This window comes from Montipora foliosa, chromosome 4, assembly GCF_036669935.1.
Source record: "Montipora foliosa isolate CH-2021 chromosome 4, ASM3666993v2, whole genome shotgun sequence".
Classification (NCBI taxonomy): Eukaryota; Metazoa; Cnidaria; class Anthozoa; order Scleractinia; family Acroporidae; genus Montipora; species Montipora foliosa.
The window spans coordinates 25496203-25513702 of NC_090872.1; the positions used below are offsets into that span (position 1 = coordinate 25496203).

Below are 17500 nucleotides of genomic sequence, written 5' to 3' on the forward strand. Positions count from 1 at the left end.
AAGAATAGTATCTGAAAGGCAGCATTGTGCCTTTGAAGGTACCTGTTTTGCGCCAGAGCAGAGCAGCCAGATAGCACATGTGCAAAGCTCTCCGGGGCCTTGCTGCACATTCTGCATGTGACGTTATCACCTTGGGTTGTAAGCGATGTATACAATTTAGTTGGTGTTAACATCTCGTAAAGCTCCATCATTCTTGCAATGGTGTGAGTTCAGTGTTCGACAGTAACGCTTGCCTGAAATTTCCTGCGCAAGCAAAATACATGTATATCCGTGGGCCAGTAAAACAAATCTAAGACTTGCCTGATCGAGCAATCAGAATTTTTGTTTGACTAATATTTTGCAGAATGATTTGATTTGCAAGGAAGAAAGTGACTAGTAATACGTATAACATAGTCACCGCAAACATGATTAAAAAATAGTTTTACATTGCTTTGCTGTCATTTATTTCTCTGTTAGAAATATATTGGTACAAACCACAAAACAGAATTAGAAGTAGGAACATGTTCATAGCCGCCATCTTTCTCCACGCGAAAAGAGTGTTTTTTGTTGTTGTAAGGGAATCCAGTTTTCGCACGGCCAAATACGCTACGATACTGCTTTGATATCGAACAAGCCCACAGGAAAATTCTGCCTTTTGTCATGCAATTTCAACCAGCTTTGAAAGGCTTAAAAACATACTATTGGATAATTACTGTAGCATTTAATTCAAAACAAACCTAATCTCAGATATATTCAAGGAATCTCCCTTGATCTCTTATAGAAAAGAAAAATCGCTTTAAGATAAGATATGCTTGTCAAAGCAAAACTGTGAAGGCTACTACACATTTTACACACAAAATTTGACCATTGAGTTTTTAATGAGCAACTGGTTAGAAGGCAGGCAACCGAAAAAAATCCATGGGCAACCAAAAAAACAAAACTGGTTGCCCAACGGGCAGATTAGTAAGAAAGTAAGTGTCAAACACTGGAGTTGGTGCATCTTTCCAGCTCATTAGCCAGGCAAAACAGCCTTGCAGCTTATTAAATTACTCCGTCATCCCACCTGGATCTAAGCAACTTTCCTTGCCAGTTCTCGTTCCGGATCTTTTCTTTCCTCTCTTCTCTGAATGCCATTTTCAGTAAGTTCTTGATGTTCTCCCTGGGCATCTTGTTTCCTCTACTGTCACTGCACTTAGGTTAGGGGTACTGAAGATATAAAGAAATCCCCATCTTCTCTCCAAACCTGATTGCCTCTTTGACCAGTGACTGAAGACCTTTGTCTGCAGCATGCTGTTCAAATTCCCACACTAGTCCCATAGTGGGATCATTGTTAATGTAAAGGTTAACAGCTGCCTTTACTTTGAGCGGAGGGGTTGGCGCAGTGGTGAGATCTCTGCCTTCCGACCCTAAGGTCCCGTGTTCCATTCCCGGTTCTGCCAAGAGTGGAATATTTGGCGACCTTTTTTCCCGCTAAAGTTCACTCAGCTTTCCATCCTTCCGAGGTCGGTAAAATGAGTACCAGCATGCATGGACTGCTTAGAAGCGGCTGCCATTTGCGCCTGTATATGCTTCCAGTCCGCTGGGGGTAAATTGATTATTGTAAAGCGCCTTTGAGACGTTTGTGATAAAGGCGCTATATAAATGCACCACTTTACTTTTACTTTTACTCTGGTTACCAGTATATTCTGCCTCTACTGACTTAAGGCCTCGGCCACCATCAGCTCTTGGCGGGTACTTGTAATTGAGTGTAGAATTTAAAATTCCCCATCTCCTTTAAGAAAAATTATTAATAATTGATCACAAACTGGTATTTTATATTGGTACCTTTAGCCAATAATTGGGTGCCTAAAATTAAGAAGGTTTATATCAGTGAATGGCTTGCAATTATTTTTTTACATGTAGTTATTATTTTTTAGCTTACCTTTGCATTCAGTTCACCTTTTTTCAAATCCAGTTAATCTGAAAAGCCTAAACTTGAGTGAAGGCTTCTTTGTAAATTCCTTCGATGCTTTTAGAGATGTCAGATACAAGTGAGATGTCGAAGTTTTTATCTTGTCCTTTTAGCGATAAAATCTTGTGAAAAGAATGAAACAAAAAAGGAACAGGGTACCTTTATCAATTATTGGCTCTTGCAATGTCATTGTTTCAATACAGCTGGTGTGGTCTCACTACAGATGCAAAACGTTTCTATTGTCTCTATACAGCTGTTGTTCCTTGAATTGTCTTTCAAAACAATATTTTGTCAAATATTGAAAGCCAAATATTTTTTTGTGTCCATTTGGGAGATTGTTCCATTCAGTGATATGAATGAAATTAAAGATTGGATAATGTTATTTAGGATTTTACTATAATGCTTCAAGCTTAATTGTGTCTTCAAAGAAGGAGTCAATTTATCAGACTTTGAGGTGAATTCGCCACGAGAGTGCTGATTTATTTTTGTCATACATTATTCCATAATATTTTTAGTGTAGTTCTGTCCTATTGCCAGTTAAGTTTGTTCTTTTTTAACTCCTGTTGCAGTGAATTGTTTCAACTGTACGATTTTTTAGGGTAAAATGACATTGATAGCTATATTATTTTAATGTTACCTTGCTTTTTGAGGTTTTTAGAGAGGTTCAGTGAACACTAGTACTAGTTTATTTCATGTACATGTAGAATGTTCGTTATTAGACTGTGTTCTTGTATGAGAATCACGGTAATTGCATGATTATCTGGGATTCTCAATGGCAAATTCTTGTCTATTTTTCTTTGGTTCAAGGAGGTTGTAAAGTATTCTTTTCAACAGGCAAAAGTACAGTTATTTTTTGTTGATCAATGGTTCACTAAATTTGGTCTTTAGTGACTCAGCTCTACTGAAATATGTTCCATTTTCTCTTTCATTTCAATAATAGTTTTTAGCTTTGCTTTACAGATGCATTGTACATGCAGTGCCACATGTGGATGCACTAGCCACCATTGATTGTTTTGGTTCTGTTGGCGGTGCATTTAGAACAATAATAATAGTGCCAGAGTTTACAGGTTTGAACTCTAGCTGGCTGTGCCATTACACTTGGGGTCTAAGAATAATATTGCAGTGAAAGTGCTTCCTTTGATAAATTAAAACTGCAAAATTAATTAATGGTCTCAATAGAATTATTCTAACATACAGGGATGTCTTTATCTTAGTTACACCCCTCAGGGTCTTTTTGGACAAATTAAATTTGTAATCATGTTTGGGGAACTTTGCCCATACTGCTTTAAAGGGGGCACGGTTTTTGAGTGGATGTATACGTAGGTGGTTGTTAGCCCATTGACTCCTAAATTGTCCCCATTGATGAGTGAAATCATCTTGCGATAGGTCCACAGAGTAAAATCTCTCACTCCAAGGAGTCAATACCTACTAGTGTAATGCAATTTTCAGTCTTGTCTTATACATTTTTTTCAACACTGAGTACAGAATGATTCTTTAACTTCAAACTACATGTACAGTAACGCTACATGTATTTGGTTACTTTTACAATGTACTAGGAAATGGGTCCTATATGGTTTGTAGTCCTTGTAACAGAAAACTCAAGCAAGTTTTCTTGAAATGTGAAGTCAGCCCATTCTCTTCATTTATTCGAAGACAGAGTTGAGTGTTGGTGCAACTGCATTTTCAGCCTTTAACCTTCTGCACAGTGGCCTGATGCTCAACTATCTAAGCCAACCAGTTGGCAGCTCTTAAAGAACTTTAAACTGTTGGACAGGAACCCATATGATAAACTACGTGTATTTGGCAAATGTGCTTGGTGTAATAATTATCCTTAAACTGCTAATATGACACACAAGGTACAACGCATGCAAAAACACTAAGCCTTAAGTCAACAGAGGTTTGCCTAGTGATTGATATAACAAATCTGCAATCCTGGACAAAAAGAATGAATACTTTTCCCATTTTTCAAAGTTTAGCTCTATAACTTGAAATAATTTAAGGCCAACCATACTCCCATCCCTTGGTCTCATGCAAAACATTGTTTCTGTGGAATAATGGTAAATAACTGAGGTGGTCTCAACTTTCTTTGGGGGGAGGGAATGGTAGGTATTACAATCAGAGGTTACATTTTTTTGTTTGTTTTTTTTTTCATTCGGACAGGTTGCCATAGAAGGTGAACTTTGCAGCCCAGAAGTTTCAAAGCTGAATAACGAGGATATTCGAATTGCATACATTGGCATTGAAGGCATGCACTGTAATTCTTGCGTGAAAAACATTGAAGGTAACATTTCCACCGTTGGTGGGGTGAAAAAAATAGATGTGTCACTTGAAAAAAAAGAAGGAATGATTCTTTACTCACCGAAAGAGACAACTGCAACCACACTGACACATGCTGTTGGAGAAATGGGATTTGAAGCATCACTGAAACGGATTGTAGATACTTTGATGCAGCACGAAATAGCTTTGTCAGAGGATAAACTGAAAGAGAATAAGGATGACAAAATCTATGACGATTGTCAGGAACAAAACAAAACAGTGACTTTATCTGTCAAAGGGATGACATGCCATTCTTGTGTCAAGACCATTGAAAAGGGAATGCTGATTCACCCTGGGGTTTTATCAGTGAAAGTTTCACTGCCAGACGAGGAAGCTGTAATTCAGTACAATCCATTGTTTGCAGATGAATTGTCACTAAAGGAAGCCATCAATGACATGGGCTTTGAAGCATCATTATCTTTGCCTTTGACCCCATTTGCCCAGAAAACTGATTTGCAAACTGTGTTGATAGAGGTAAAAGGAATGACTTGCAATTCTTGTGTTCAAAGTATTGAAAAAAACATTTGTCAGCATGTTGGTGTGCAGTCCATTTCCGTGTCTCTTGCTGCCAACACAGCTCAGATTCGTTATTCTCCAGCTGAAGTGACAGCCGAGCAGTTAAGAGTGGCAATTGAAGACTTGGGATTTGATGCACAATTATTGTCCAAAGCTGACACAGGCACAGTGAATGTGCGTACTACAGAGATAAATGTGGAAGGAATGACTTGTATGTCTTGTGTAAAAACAATAGAAGGAACAATGTCCAATAAGCCAGGTGTCAAGAGCATCAAAGTTTCCCTTATTGACAAACGTGCAGCTATCGAGTATGATGAGGTTGTGACAACACCAGAGGATTTACGTGCGGGAATTGAAGACATGGGATTTGATGCATCATTTTCTGAAGGTAGCTTTTAAAAAAAATCACCTTTGAGTCTTGTAGTTTGTTTTCCTGGTTGAGGTTAGATAAAGAATGAATGCTTTTGACTGAATTCCTTCAAGGAAATCATAGATTTTCATTTAATTATTATCATTATGAATCAGCTCTCTACATGTATATCAAATTACAACTGTTACAGTAAATATTTGTTCTCAACTGACTGGGAAGTGGATTTGAAAAAGGTTTTTTCCCTCATTATTGTTCAGGAAATATGGTTAATATTGTTCATAGTACCTGTTAAAGTTAAGTGGTATGAATAAGCTTATTTATTACCTGTTGACTCTTACTTGTACGTTTACTGGAAGCGGAACATTAAAGATTATTGTTGATTTTCAGAAGTAAAAACTGTTTGGTAAAATATATACCACAAAAAGTAACATAACTACTGGTATTTTTTTCCTTGGAGAGCACATTTTTTTCCCCTGCAAATCATGTGAAATTTAAGATTCATCATCTATGAGAAACATGGTTGTGGTAAGGAATTCGTTAACAGGGTTTATGATAGTGTGTTTTTAATCAAAACTAGACACAACCTTTTAGGTGCACCTAAGAATCTCACATCAAGTTCAGAGCCAATCACAAGCAAAATGTAAATTAAGCAGTCATTTATTAAAATAAGAAATATTACTGTCACAATGATACGCTTTTCTAGTTAATTATCATTTACGTGTAGTTGCTTTACAGCTAGTTTGCTTGTAACTGACTCAGAATTTAATGTGAGTTTTTCAAGTGCTCCTAATCTCAAACAAAATCATTCCAATAATACAATGAATCTTTCCCCCAAAAGCATCTAATTTACCTTTTTTCCTGTCAAATCTTTCCTATTTATGTGATGCAAACCTTTGTAAAGATTGCAAAACAAGTAATAATTGTTGTCTGTACAAACGACTAAGCTGTGAGTGGGTCATTTGGTATCTTCTTCATTTTGATTCAGGCTGTATTTCATAATTGTTCTATTGTGCAAGACCCTGAATTAATTCACATGTTTTTCCAGATGCAGAGGCCTGTGGAAGCCAGGATAATGGTGCCGTGGTAGTATCATATGGCTTGGACAATGACTGGGAAGTGACTTTTAGCAAAACTACTGGAAAGTTATGGAGCAGTGAATCAGTGATGCAAGAAGACTTGGATAAGCTCTACCTTCGCATAACTGGAATGACGTGTGCATCTTGTGTTGGCAGCATTGAAAAGGAGCTCAGTAAGAAATATGGTAAGACATTTTTACTATGGTATGCATATAATACAGAGTTACGACAGTTACTCTTTAAACAATGATTCTAAGTTGCAATGTGGCAGTAAACTGAAGTTGAAAAGGTGTAAACCTGGCACTTATGTCCCAAAATGCACGCAATTAGATGCATGGCCATTTTTTATCTGCAAACAGTGTCCCATTCATTTAATAAGCATTTGCTTACATGTACTACCTGTACCTACTTGTATTTCTAACAGTAAGGTACCATATTTTAAGTAGTGATATAAGCATTATTTTGGGGTTTTGGTAAAATTAGTGTCATTTATCTTTACTTGAGAAGCACAGTGAAGGGGACACTTTTGTGTCATAAATCAGGTGTCTCGAAAACGAAGAACCCTTAGACTTGTAAATGAAGAAAGTAACCTCAAACCCTCAATTTGGCTAACCCTAGGCCTACATGTAACTAGGCCTAAAGTTGGGTTTTAGGCCTAGGGTTAGCCAAATTGAGGGTTTTATGTTACTTTCTTCGTTTTTGACTCTTAGGGTCTTAGGGGTCGTCAAGACACTCCATAAATCGTCTGTATTCCTAGGTGGGAGTGATCTTGAAGTCAGCTAGGAATAAGAGCAAGGGTACTCAATGTGGTGCTTATTAAAGTTAGTGTGCATCTGATTGCATGTATTTGCATTTCTGGGCTTATCTCAGGGCTTAGTTGTTGGAAGGGTAGATAATGCTATTTATTATAATAGACAGGAGTGTTTTACTAAAAAATACACCATTCATAAAATAATACGATCCATATCCTCACTGGTGAGGATATTGATGACATCATTTCCCGCCTTTGCATGGTTGTTTGTGCAAACAGTGAGTGAAAGATGGTGAGCGATAGATTCGTGAAGTTCTCTGAAACTGATGTAAAATCCTTCTCTGAGAAACAAGAAAATGCTAACACAAAGAATAAAACTTCATACAACTTAAAATTATTCGAGGAGTTCCTTGCAAGTGAAGAATAAATGTGAAAATTGAAGAAATTCTTGCCGCCGTGCTGCAAGCTGCAATTTACAATAAAGTTTGTTCTCGGTGTTAGAAAGAAAAAGGGTGAGCAAAACGCTCCTAAGAAAATTACACGTTAGCTCGAAGATGTGAATTTTATGTTCGAGTGGCAAGAACAATATCTGGCTTGTTCTCTGCGCTCAGATATTGTTCTTGCCACTCGAACATAAAATTCTACATCTGTATCTGCTGGATTAATCTCTATCTAGGGGATACCTCATTGGTATAGTGCTTTTATAAACCATTGGAAATTTGTATATGGGTTAATGAAAGTTTGGAAGAGTGCAAAATTTAGGTATCACTGGCTAGCGGTGTTTCACAATGATGCTGTAGGGGCTCCCATTTGTGTTTTGCAGGGGATCGTGTGGTCATTGTTGCAGATCTATGCAGATCAAATTCAGAGTGCTTACTTGTTGCTTTTACTTGTCATTAAAGTTTTTACTCCCACCCACCCCTCCCATCAGTGCCTCGTCAGTGTGTCAAGTGACAGGTGGTAGACTGTGATTATGGTTACCATGACTGCCATCCTGATGTGTAAGTGGATAATTTTGCAGGTTTGGCATGACTCTCTGACTGGCATCTCTCTCACATTTTCATTTTCCCAATGAGTGTAACCTTTGGTTAGTACTCTCCATGTTTTAAACAAGACAGGTCTTGTGCCTGAATTGACCGAAAATATGTAGCAACTGATGACTGACTTTTTTTTAACAGGCATTAAGTCTGTCTTGGTTGGACTCATGGCACAACGAGCTGAAGTCAAATATGACAAGAACAGGATTACTCCTGACAAAATTGTCGAACATGTCAAGGCCTTAGGTTTTGGTTGTAGTGTAATGGATCAGGTTGGCCAAGGAGAAGGTTGTGTCAATATAATTGTAAGTACTGTTTCTTGTCCCCTGGATAGGAACGTTGTGGTAATTATTATATGACAGTGATAAATATTATTCAGCATTCACTGTAGAGAAAACACTCATTCACTGTAACTGAAGCACTTGTGAGCAGACATCCTTGGAAAACAAAGTATATATATAATAATAATTATTGCAGTGTATTTATTTTGGGAATGCAAACATGCAGAGTTGTTGTGAAGTTCAGATAAACAGTGTCCATTAGTAGACCTTTCTGCTTATAATATACCTGAGTGTCCGTTAAGTAATTCTTTCACATCTGACCCAGAGACCAATGATCAGTAAAATTGTCTGGTGTAAACTTGGTGGCCCGTGCATTTATATGGAGAAAGAAAAGTTGTTCCGGGTAGAAGGGTCATAGGCCTACCCAAGCTACCCTGGGCGAGCCAACTTTTCCTACGTTTCTTTGAACCGTTTATGGTGAACAGTTTCCACAAGAAAAAAAGTTAGCTCAGCTAGAAGGGTGCCCTGCCTAGGCGGGTCACCCTTTTTCGGCCGGGGCAACTTTTTGTCATGTAAACACTTTGGCTCGCCTAGCCGGGTCAACTTGGTCAAGGAGAGCATGTGAAAGTGCTGTCTTTCCAGTCTCCTCATGTAGGAAACTGAGATGGGCAGACTCAGGTAAAAGGTTCAGTTCTTTTCTTATAAAATTATAAACGTGAGCTCGCTTAAGTTGACTTGGCTGGGTCTTACCTGGGACAACTTTTCTCCATATAAACAGGCCCTAAGGAAAATCAAAATGTGTTTCTCTTATTAGGGAAAATGTTAATAAGAGAAAGGACATAGTTCAGATATGTCCAGAAAAGCCCCTACATGTAATTAGGTGCATATAAGCATCACAAAGTGTCCCCAACTTCAACATGTATCACTTGTGACTCGGAATACATACATGTACAATAACCATTGTTATTAAAAACTGTATCATTGGATAATGCAATCCGAGAGTTTTGATTGGCTAAGCCATCAAGGGTTATGAGCCATTATACCACAATCTACAAACATGGCAAGCATATGCGTGATTTTTTGGGTCTTTTTATTTTTATTGTAGTCTAGTTTTCAATATTTTGGGGGCGTTTTTAATAAAACAATTATTCCACTCGGGCTTGTTGGATATGAGATGATTATAGCCATTAACTCGGCGCTACTTGCCTCGTTGGCTATCTGTGCTCATGGAATATTATTGTTAATTATTAGTGTCACAAAATGTCTCCCAAATGATGCTCCTCAAGTAAGAATAAATAGCTGCATTTACCCTAGAGCGAGTTTCATGATCGAGTGTCGTAAAACATTGGCCAATCAAAAAGGACGGAGACAATCCAGTAAACCAATCAAAATTCAAAGTAATTACACATAGCCGACACAAAGCATGGGAAAATGTGCACACGCGAGCCTCAATTGGTTTTGGTTTCACTTCTGATTGGTTGAAAAAGTGGCATGAGAACTCCGAACCAATCACTGAGTGAAGTAATGCAAAACCAAAGCAATTTGCTTATTACTTTCGAAACTCAATTGAAAACCGCTCTAAGCTACATGTGCAAAAATTAATAAGGCTAACGTAAACCAGAAACTGATGCCAAAGGGCATGCAAAGACAACGGTGGCCTCCGAAGGGAGTGTCAAAGGTAGTTTTTTAGCTGGGCTCGCAGTCTAGCGTCTTTTGCGAGAATCCGTCTACTGTAAGCCATTTGTTCCATTGTAGGCAATCTGATCGTGCCCTCTTTTGATGGCTTGGGTGTAAAAAAATTCGACTTTTGTTCGGCTTTATTACTACCAGCATACTTGGCACCCATTCTGTTGGCTCTGTCACTGGCGTGATGACGTTTCTCTGCACTAATTCATCCAATTTTTCCTTGAAACTGGGACAAACTACCACAGGAACTCCTCTCGGGGGGTGAACCTTTGCTTTACCCTACCTTATTAGTAGAAATAGGTAGCAAATGATTAGAGTGAAAGGGACACTTCGTGTTGGATGTCAAAATTGGGTGTGCATCTTATTATCATCATGTGGACATATGTGGACTGTTTCCAAGAGAGGAAAATTGAATTTTGAAGTTATCTTCTTATGTATTACATCCTTAGAAACATTAGGGAGTAGAAAGGTTGTGGATAAGAAATGCAACAAACTTTTGCAGATCCCCTGTTTTTCTTATTAAATTATTTTGTAAGGCAGCATTCGTGATGGTGCTGTCACCTTATATCCCCTGTTGTCTTTATTGGGTTACTCAGACTTAGCAAAGTGTGCACGATTTTTAATCAGTTGTAAGATCTTATGTTATGGTTTATTCGTTGTAAAGAATTATCTAGTTAATGTCTTGTTTTCTAAACTTCTGAATTTGCCTTTGATTTCTTCATTAACTTCCTGTCGCTGGTTCTCTGGTGCAGATGGCATTACAGTGATTGTTAAAAAAAGTATATGTTATTTGCCATCTGGAAAGTCCATATAGCAAAAAACTGTAACCTAACTCTTGAAAATGCTGAGGTCACAGTTTTTTGCTATACGGGTTGATCCTTAGCTGGTTAATAACTTGTTAATTTTTCTCCTCTCGCTCTCTCTCTTCCTCTCTGAAACCACTTTTTTAATTGTTGACTCGCACCACGCTTGATAGGGAATGCAGAAAGCGACTTACAAACTGAATGTTTCACAGACAATTATTTTCATTTTAATTATATTTTCATGCCTCTTGTGTAATAAAAATCTGTTTGATGTGGTGTCAAAAAATGGAAATTTAAGTTCATTACACAAGCTCATGCAACCAGAGCTAGGATTCTGCCCAGGTTGGCAGGCAAGATAGAAAAATTCCGCCTGCTCCCATAGCCAATCAGATTTCAGGATTTGCAGAATTCCACCCGCTCGGGCATTTAGAAAAAAATAAAAGGCCATCGTTTTATGAGGGTAACACATGTCAGAGTTACTGATAAACTTGTGACCCTTGGTGTGCGTCTTTTACCCCCTTCCTTTGTCAATGCTCTGTTTTATGGGTATTCAAAGCTACAGTCACAGGGATCAAAAGAAAGTCGAAACGGATGTCTATTGATTGAGACGGTGATGGAACTTGCGTCCTCCGGCTCAGAAGGCTGTGTACTAACCGAATGAGCTACGCCTATCTCTGTCCAAAGAGGGTTTTGTCAAAGTTCACTTAATTGCAAAGAACACTTTTTATGTACATCTCGAGTTACTGGTATAACCAGAAAAAGAATAATTTTAAACTGGTCAGTATCATTAATTTTAATTTTGCTTTATTTCCAGATAACAGGAATGACTTGCTCATCTTGTGTCCATTTAATCGAATCTAACCTTCTACGTAGACCTGGCATACTGGAAGCGTCTGTTGCCTTGGCAACCAGTAGTGGAAAATTTCGGTATGATGCAGAAGTGACAGGTCCTCGTGATATCATAGAAGCTATAGAATCTCTGGGTTTTGGAGCATCTTTGTCCAGTAATGACGAAAAGAAGAGCAGAATCGATCACTCAAAGGAAATAAAGAAGTAAGAATATTGCAGTCACTGTTATTTTTGTGCTCCTTCATCTTTTCCTGGCCTGGAATTTGTGACAGTTAAATGCCATTTAGTAACAGTTAGTAACAAGGAGCAACCACTGTCAGTTATAGTCAGTGATTTTTTTATACATTTAAACATCCATTGGGATTACAAGCCTAGGGAAGCATGGTTTGTGCAGTGGTGGTTGCACATCGAGAGTTTGATTTCCAGATTCAGGGTCATTTGCAGGCCCTTACAGTCTGCACTGATAGATTTTTCACAAGGTACTTGGGCGTTCCCCTCTCATCAAAACCAATATTTTGTTTGATGTGATGAGATTGTGTGATCTGGAATCTCCCCTATGATTATTTAAGCACTTGTTGTCCGCTAGATTAATTAAACAAAGCTTGAGACTTCAATGAAGAGATTTTTTACATTGGCATTTCTTTCTAAGAAGAGTTAAGCACTTTTTTCTCAACAACAGCATGATGTGGCTGTGTTTGGATTTTGCATGTCAAAATCACCTTATTAATTTTGTCCTTCACGTTCAACTGGAATTACTGGTAGTGTTTTCTGGGTATCTTAGTTTAGTTAAGACAATTAAAATTAATCAGAAAGTTTTTTCATTTCGTGAGTGTAGTTCAGGGCAGGTCATTTCTTTAGTATAGGGTGCAGGGCTGGCGTGGTGGTGAGAGCACTCGCCTCCCACCAATGTGGCCTGTGTTCGATTCCCAGATCTGACGTCGTATGTAGGTTGAGCTTGTTGGTTTTCTACTGTGCTCCAAGAGGTTTTTCTCTGGGCACTCCGGTAACCAACATTCAATTTGATTTGCATTAATTTGTTGATTTCAGTTTTCAGTGTTCCTAATTAGTGCTTCACCACTAGAAGACTGGACACTTAAATAGAGTTCCTATCCTTTAAAAGTTGATAATTTTTTTTCTCTGCAGATGGAGGCGTTCCTTTTTATTTTCCTTGATATTTGGGGTGCCAACATTTCTAATTTTCATAACTTATGTGATCCTGGAAGAGCTTAACAAGCGACCTCGTCAAATGGTGTTTCCTGGTCTGTCACTGGAAAATCTGCTCATGTTTATTCTTTGTACACCAGTTCAGGTGAGCCAAGTATCGCAGAAATTATCCTGAGCATCAAAATTTTTTTTTGCTGTCTTGGAAATTTAGGCAAGATCTGCATTTACTACATGTACTTGTAAGTAGTGGTTGTTTACCAGTTAGCAAAATTTGGTCCAAAAAATTAAATTGGAGTGTAAATGTAAGTGTAATGTCAAAGAAATTTATCAGGGTAGAGAAATCAATAAATTACTTTTCTGTTTTTTTTTTTTTTTTTACGTAGCCCAAAAGAAAGTGATCTAGCATAGACAGTTTTGACTAGCTCACTGATCCATGGAAACTATTGATGCTAAATTACTTTCTTTTGGGCTATGTTAAAAGAACCAGAAAATGAATTAAATGGTAAGTGTTTTTTTTTTTTTGTTTCCCCAACCAGAAATTTTCAGATTTATTCAGAAAGTCTGAAAAGGTGATCCAAAACTCGCAATCAGAAGAAGTTTGAAAACAGCAGTAAGCGGTCTGAAATTTTCAAACAATTTTATTGATGAACATTTCCCGTGGTTTTAAAGTTATTGTCTGTTTGAGTTGAGGTCTCCTTTGAGGCTGGAGCTCCCAAAGATCAACTATTGCCGAGTTTAGATTATGTAGGGCTAAATTTTGATGTTTATTTGCTTACACACAGATTTTTGGAGGACAGCATTTCTATGTAACAGCCTATAAAGCACTGAAACATAGGACCACAAACATGGATGTGTTGATTATGCTGGCCACCACCATAGCTTATGTGTATTCGGTGAGTGTTGGGTTTTCTCATATTTTATTACATTTTTCGTTCACTTGACCTCTCACAGTTAATTGACAACATTCAGGGGCTTAGTTTGTGGCCAGATGCTGGGCATTATGTCCAGCTGTTTGACCTGTAAGAGCTGGTATTTTCTCACAGGCTTTTCGCTCTGATGTTTGTACCTAGAATACTTGATGAATCAAGTATTTTCAAGACACTTCATGTTACCAAAAACGCCTTGATCTATATAAGTTACATACATAGTATTTAGTAGAAATGTCATGTATTTTCTTGTAGATACTACTTTATGTGAAAGTGCAAACACAAACACAAGAAAAATCTAGTTTCCAATCTGATACAGTTAGAAAAGTAATAATAATGGAGCGCGGGTGGAGACTCGCATATCAAAGGGGTGGGGTGCAAATTTCGAATTTTGGTCTCCGTTAGGGTGTCCTGGGGAAAACGCGATCATATGTAGATGTGAAGGTCTTGTTTAGGGTTTCACGTGAAAAAATATAAAAATATATATCTACTATGTTTTAAATATGCAGGTCTCTTTTAGGTGTCCAAAAATTCTGGGCAAAGCCCAGATTGGTCTCCTTCAGGGGTTTAATTCAAAATTTCCGATGAGCATCCCCACCCCTTCATATGCGAAGTCCCTTCCCCGGGTATTGGAGAACACTTCTTTCTTTCTGAAGTAGGGACGGTGCAGTGGTGTGAGCACCATCCTCCCACCAAGAGGAGACAAGAGACAAGGTCTGGCCTGTTCTCTTGTGTAAATGTGGCCAGCTCGGCTGGATATCTTGAAAAGGGAATTTGGTGTGTAAGACCATTGTCAAGTTCCCTGCCAGCAGAGGTCTGTTTTCTTTTTGCATTTGCTGGGTTGTCGAGTACAGGAAAAAAGACCTCTGCCATTGGTCGAAACTCTCTTTGATCCAACCGCCATCCACCACAACCTTGGACAACACTCTTCAAACGCATGCTCCATGATATGTAAGCTGACTCTGACTTGAGCCCGCTGTGTCCCGCGCATTCCTTTACAGTAATCCCGCTGTTGTTACGTCAGCCCACACAACATGAAGTATCACGTGAGGATTCGGTCGCTAATTAACCGCCACGCATGCTCAACACCGTGAGTTTCGACCTAGGGCAAAGGTCTCTTTCCCGTACTCGCCAGCCCGGCGAACGCAAAAAGAAAAGAGACCTCTGTTAGCAGGGAACTCATAAAGTAGAAACAAAACATTAGTCAAGGCGACTTTTCCTGATGCTGGAACTTGCAGTGCCAATACAGAAACTGACTTGAATTCCGTCCATATAAAATAGCTGATTCTTTACTTTCGATTGGGCCCTCTGTACTATTGGGCTAGCCTCGCACGCAGACACTCTTAAAAGGTCTTAGTGGGTGGGAGGCTACTATTGGACAAGTAAGATTTGTTGGTCAAATTTATACCTTCTTCTCCTTGTTCCCGTTATCAGATTGTTGTTGTAGCTGTTGCCATCGCAGAAGAAAGTAGTCACAGTCCAATGACATTTTTTGACACCCCACCCATGCTGTTAGTGTTCATATCACTTGGGCGCTGGATGGAACACGTGGCAAAAGGAAAGACGTCAGAGGCGCTGGCTAAACTTTTGTCCTTGCAGCCCTCCGAAGCTGTGCTGGTCACACTGGAACCAGGAACACTGAATGTGGTTGGCGAAAAAGTCATTGATGTGGATTTGGTCCAACGTGGAGATGTACTTAAGGTTCGTTTCAATCAACAAAAACTTGCCTTTCCAGTTTTAACTTTTTCGAGACTGATCAGGCAACTAAAGTTATTTTTTTCATACGAAGGTATCACAATTGACATATGTGAAGTTTTCTCATGTGACATCTCATATTTTTATTCGTCATGCTTCTACCTCTTAAGGGCTAAAAGGCAATTTCGCAATGTGCGAGCTCGCAAATGGCTTTACAGGTAGTTAATAGCTAGCAGTAAAGAAGTGTTGGCGTAACCGGTTGCTCACTGATTCGAGTCCCTATCAAGCCTTGACTTTTTTCCAGGTGTCTCTGAAACTACTTTGTCCGGGTTTTTTTCGAAAAAATTACTAGAGTACAAAAGAAAATCTTGATTAGGGCAACTCTTTGATTTTCTGTTACTATTTTATCGAGCAGAAATTTCCGCCAAAAACAAGACGCCATTTTGCAGAATTACGAGTAAGACAATAAGGGCGAATAGGCGAAGAAGCGTCAATTCGAGGACTGTTTTTCCACAAAGATGACAAAAATACGGTTAAAAACATCAAATTGAGAACAAATGTGCACTTCATATCACCTTTGGACTTTTGGTCCCTCGGTCTTTAGATTCATAGATTTTTTGCATCCGTTTAATATTGTTCCGTTTCCAGAGCAAAACCGTATAGTTCTTGTCGAACTCTTACACTATCTGTGTACAGTCGTAGAATTTTTCCATGCTTGTGCACTTGTGGTCAAACTTGTCGCCTCCTTAACTGCAATGATATGTCTTTTACAGAGACGACTTTCATTTATTCGCCATCATTCCTTATGTTTTTTGTCAGGTTGCCCCAGGAGCTAAAATCCCGGTTGATTGTAAAGTCCTTCAAGGAACATCGACGACAGATGAATCTCTAATCACAGGTGAATCCATGCCTGTACTCAAGAAACCAGACGACCCTGTGATTGGTGGAACTATCAACCAGAACGGCTCCTTATTGGTCCAGGCTACTCACGTGGGCCAGGACACGACTTTGGCACAAATCGTCAAATTAGTTGAGGAGGCACAAACTTCAAAGGTAAGAACTAAAAGTAAGCTGGTTTTTGATCAAAGGGGTCATCTTTACTTTTTTATTGTCTTCATAATTTAGTCATAATAGAGGAATCTTTGTTTACATTTTTTGCCTCTTTAACGCAAGGTTATATCGTTTTCTAAACGGTCAGCCAAGAAAAGAAAGTACGGAATATTGAAAGTGAATCGCATAATGAGCTATGGCTGAAAATTTGAACGCGATATTCCGGGTATTCTCTGAGCGATGATGATTTGAACATTCGAAATTTTACAAAGAATTTATGGAATCATTAGCGCCTTTGCCACCCAGGAATTAATCAGTTTTTGGTGGCTAATAACTGGCTCGTTATCAAAGCCAAAAGGCTTAAAATTGGAGGTTTTATCATGTTTAACAAGTTCTTTTACCTTTTGAAGTCACCCTAACCCATTTCTGAGAGCAAACTCGTATGTTAATGAACAAACTGTAAACAATGACTTAACTGATTAGAGTGTAATGTGAAGTGCTAGTTTTGTACCCCATATGAACCATGTGAGCGTTAGCCCTGCTAATGGAAATAGGCCCGCACAAGGACAGAGAAAAACTCTGACCAGCACTTTACATTACACTCTAATCAGTTAAATATGTTGAAATATAAGTGATACACGGCCAACGTTTGTAAAAACATAACCCTTCCGTGTAAACAATGACGTCAGCAAAGATTGCTTCATATTTGGCACCTTAAGAGCTACGACGGCGGCGTTAAACGTGTTCAAAACCTTTTCTCCAATATTCGAATTTGCTTACCCCTTACAAAGTTGCCTAACTCTACAAGATTTGAATGTTAAATTAGTAGAGGAAACAAAAATTCGCCTTTGTGTGCTCATGTTTCTAAAGAGAGAAATTGAGTTATGTCACGTTGTGGATCTTTGATGAGAAAGGGAAATGAATTTCAAAGCCATTGTTTTGCCAATAAATCAATTTTCTACAAAAGGGAGAAGTGATCCTCTTGCTTATCTGGACAATTTTAGCAATAAACTGTCTGTTATAGACAGCTGAAAGATTCAGGTGGCCTCA

General features: G+C 38.6%; 1 protein-coding gene across 3 annotated transcripts in view; it reads left to right on the plus strand.

The window, feature by feature from the left end:
• LOC138000430 (copper-transporting ATPase 1-like) overlaps positions 1-17500 on the plus strand; it is a 34478-nt gene that overhangs the window by 3972 nt on the left and 13006 nt on the right. For 2 of the 3 annotated variants that reach the window (XM_068846841.1, XM_068846842.1), the window contains exons 2-9: positions 4091-5150; positions 6178-6393; positions 8138-8301; positions 11581-11819; positions 12759-12924; positions 13562-13672; positions 15140-15406; positions 16220-16453. In XM_068846841.1, coding sequence (XP_068702942.1) covers positions 4091-5150; positions 6178-6393; positions 8138-8301; positions 11581-11819; positions 12759-12924; positions 13562-13672; positions 15140-15406; positions 16220-16453 — 2457 coding nt within the window. Of the gene's footprint in view, positions 1-2290; positions 2385-4090; positions 5151-6177; positions 6394-8137; positions 8302-11580; positions 11820-12758; positions 12925-13561; positions 13673-15139; positions 15407-16219; positions 16454-17500 lie in introns of those variants that run through there. The other variant, XM_068846843.1, reaches the window with a different exon arrangement.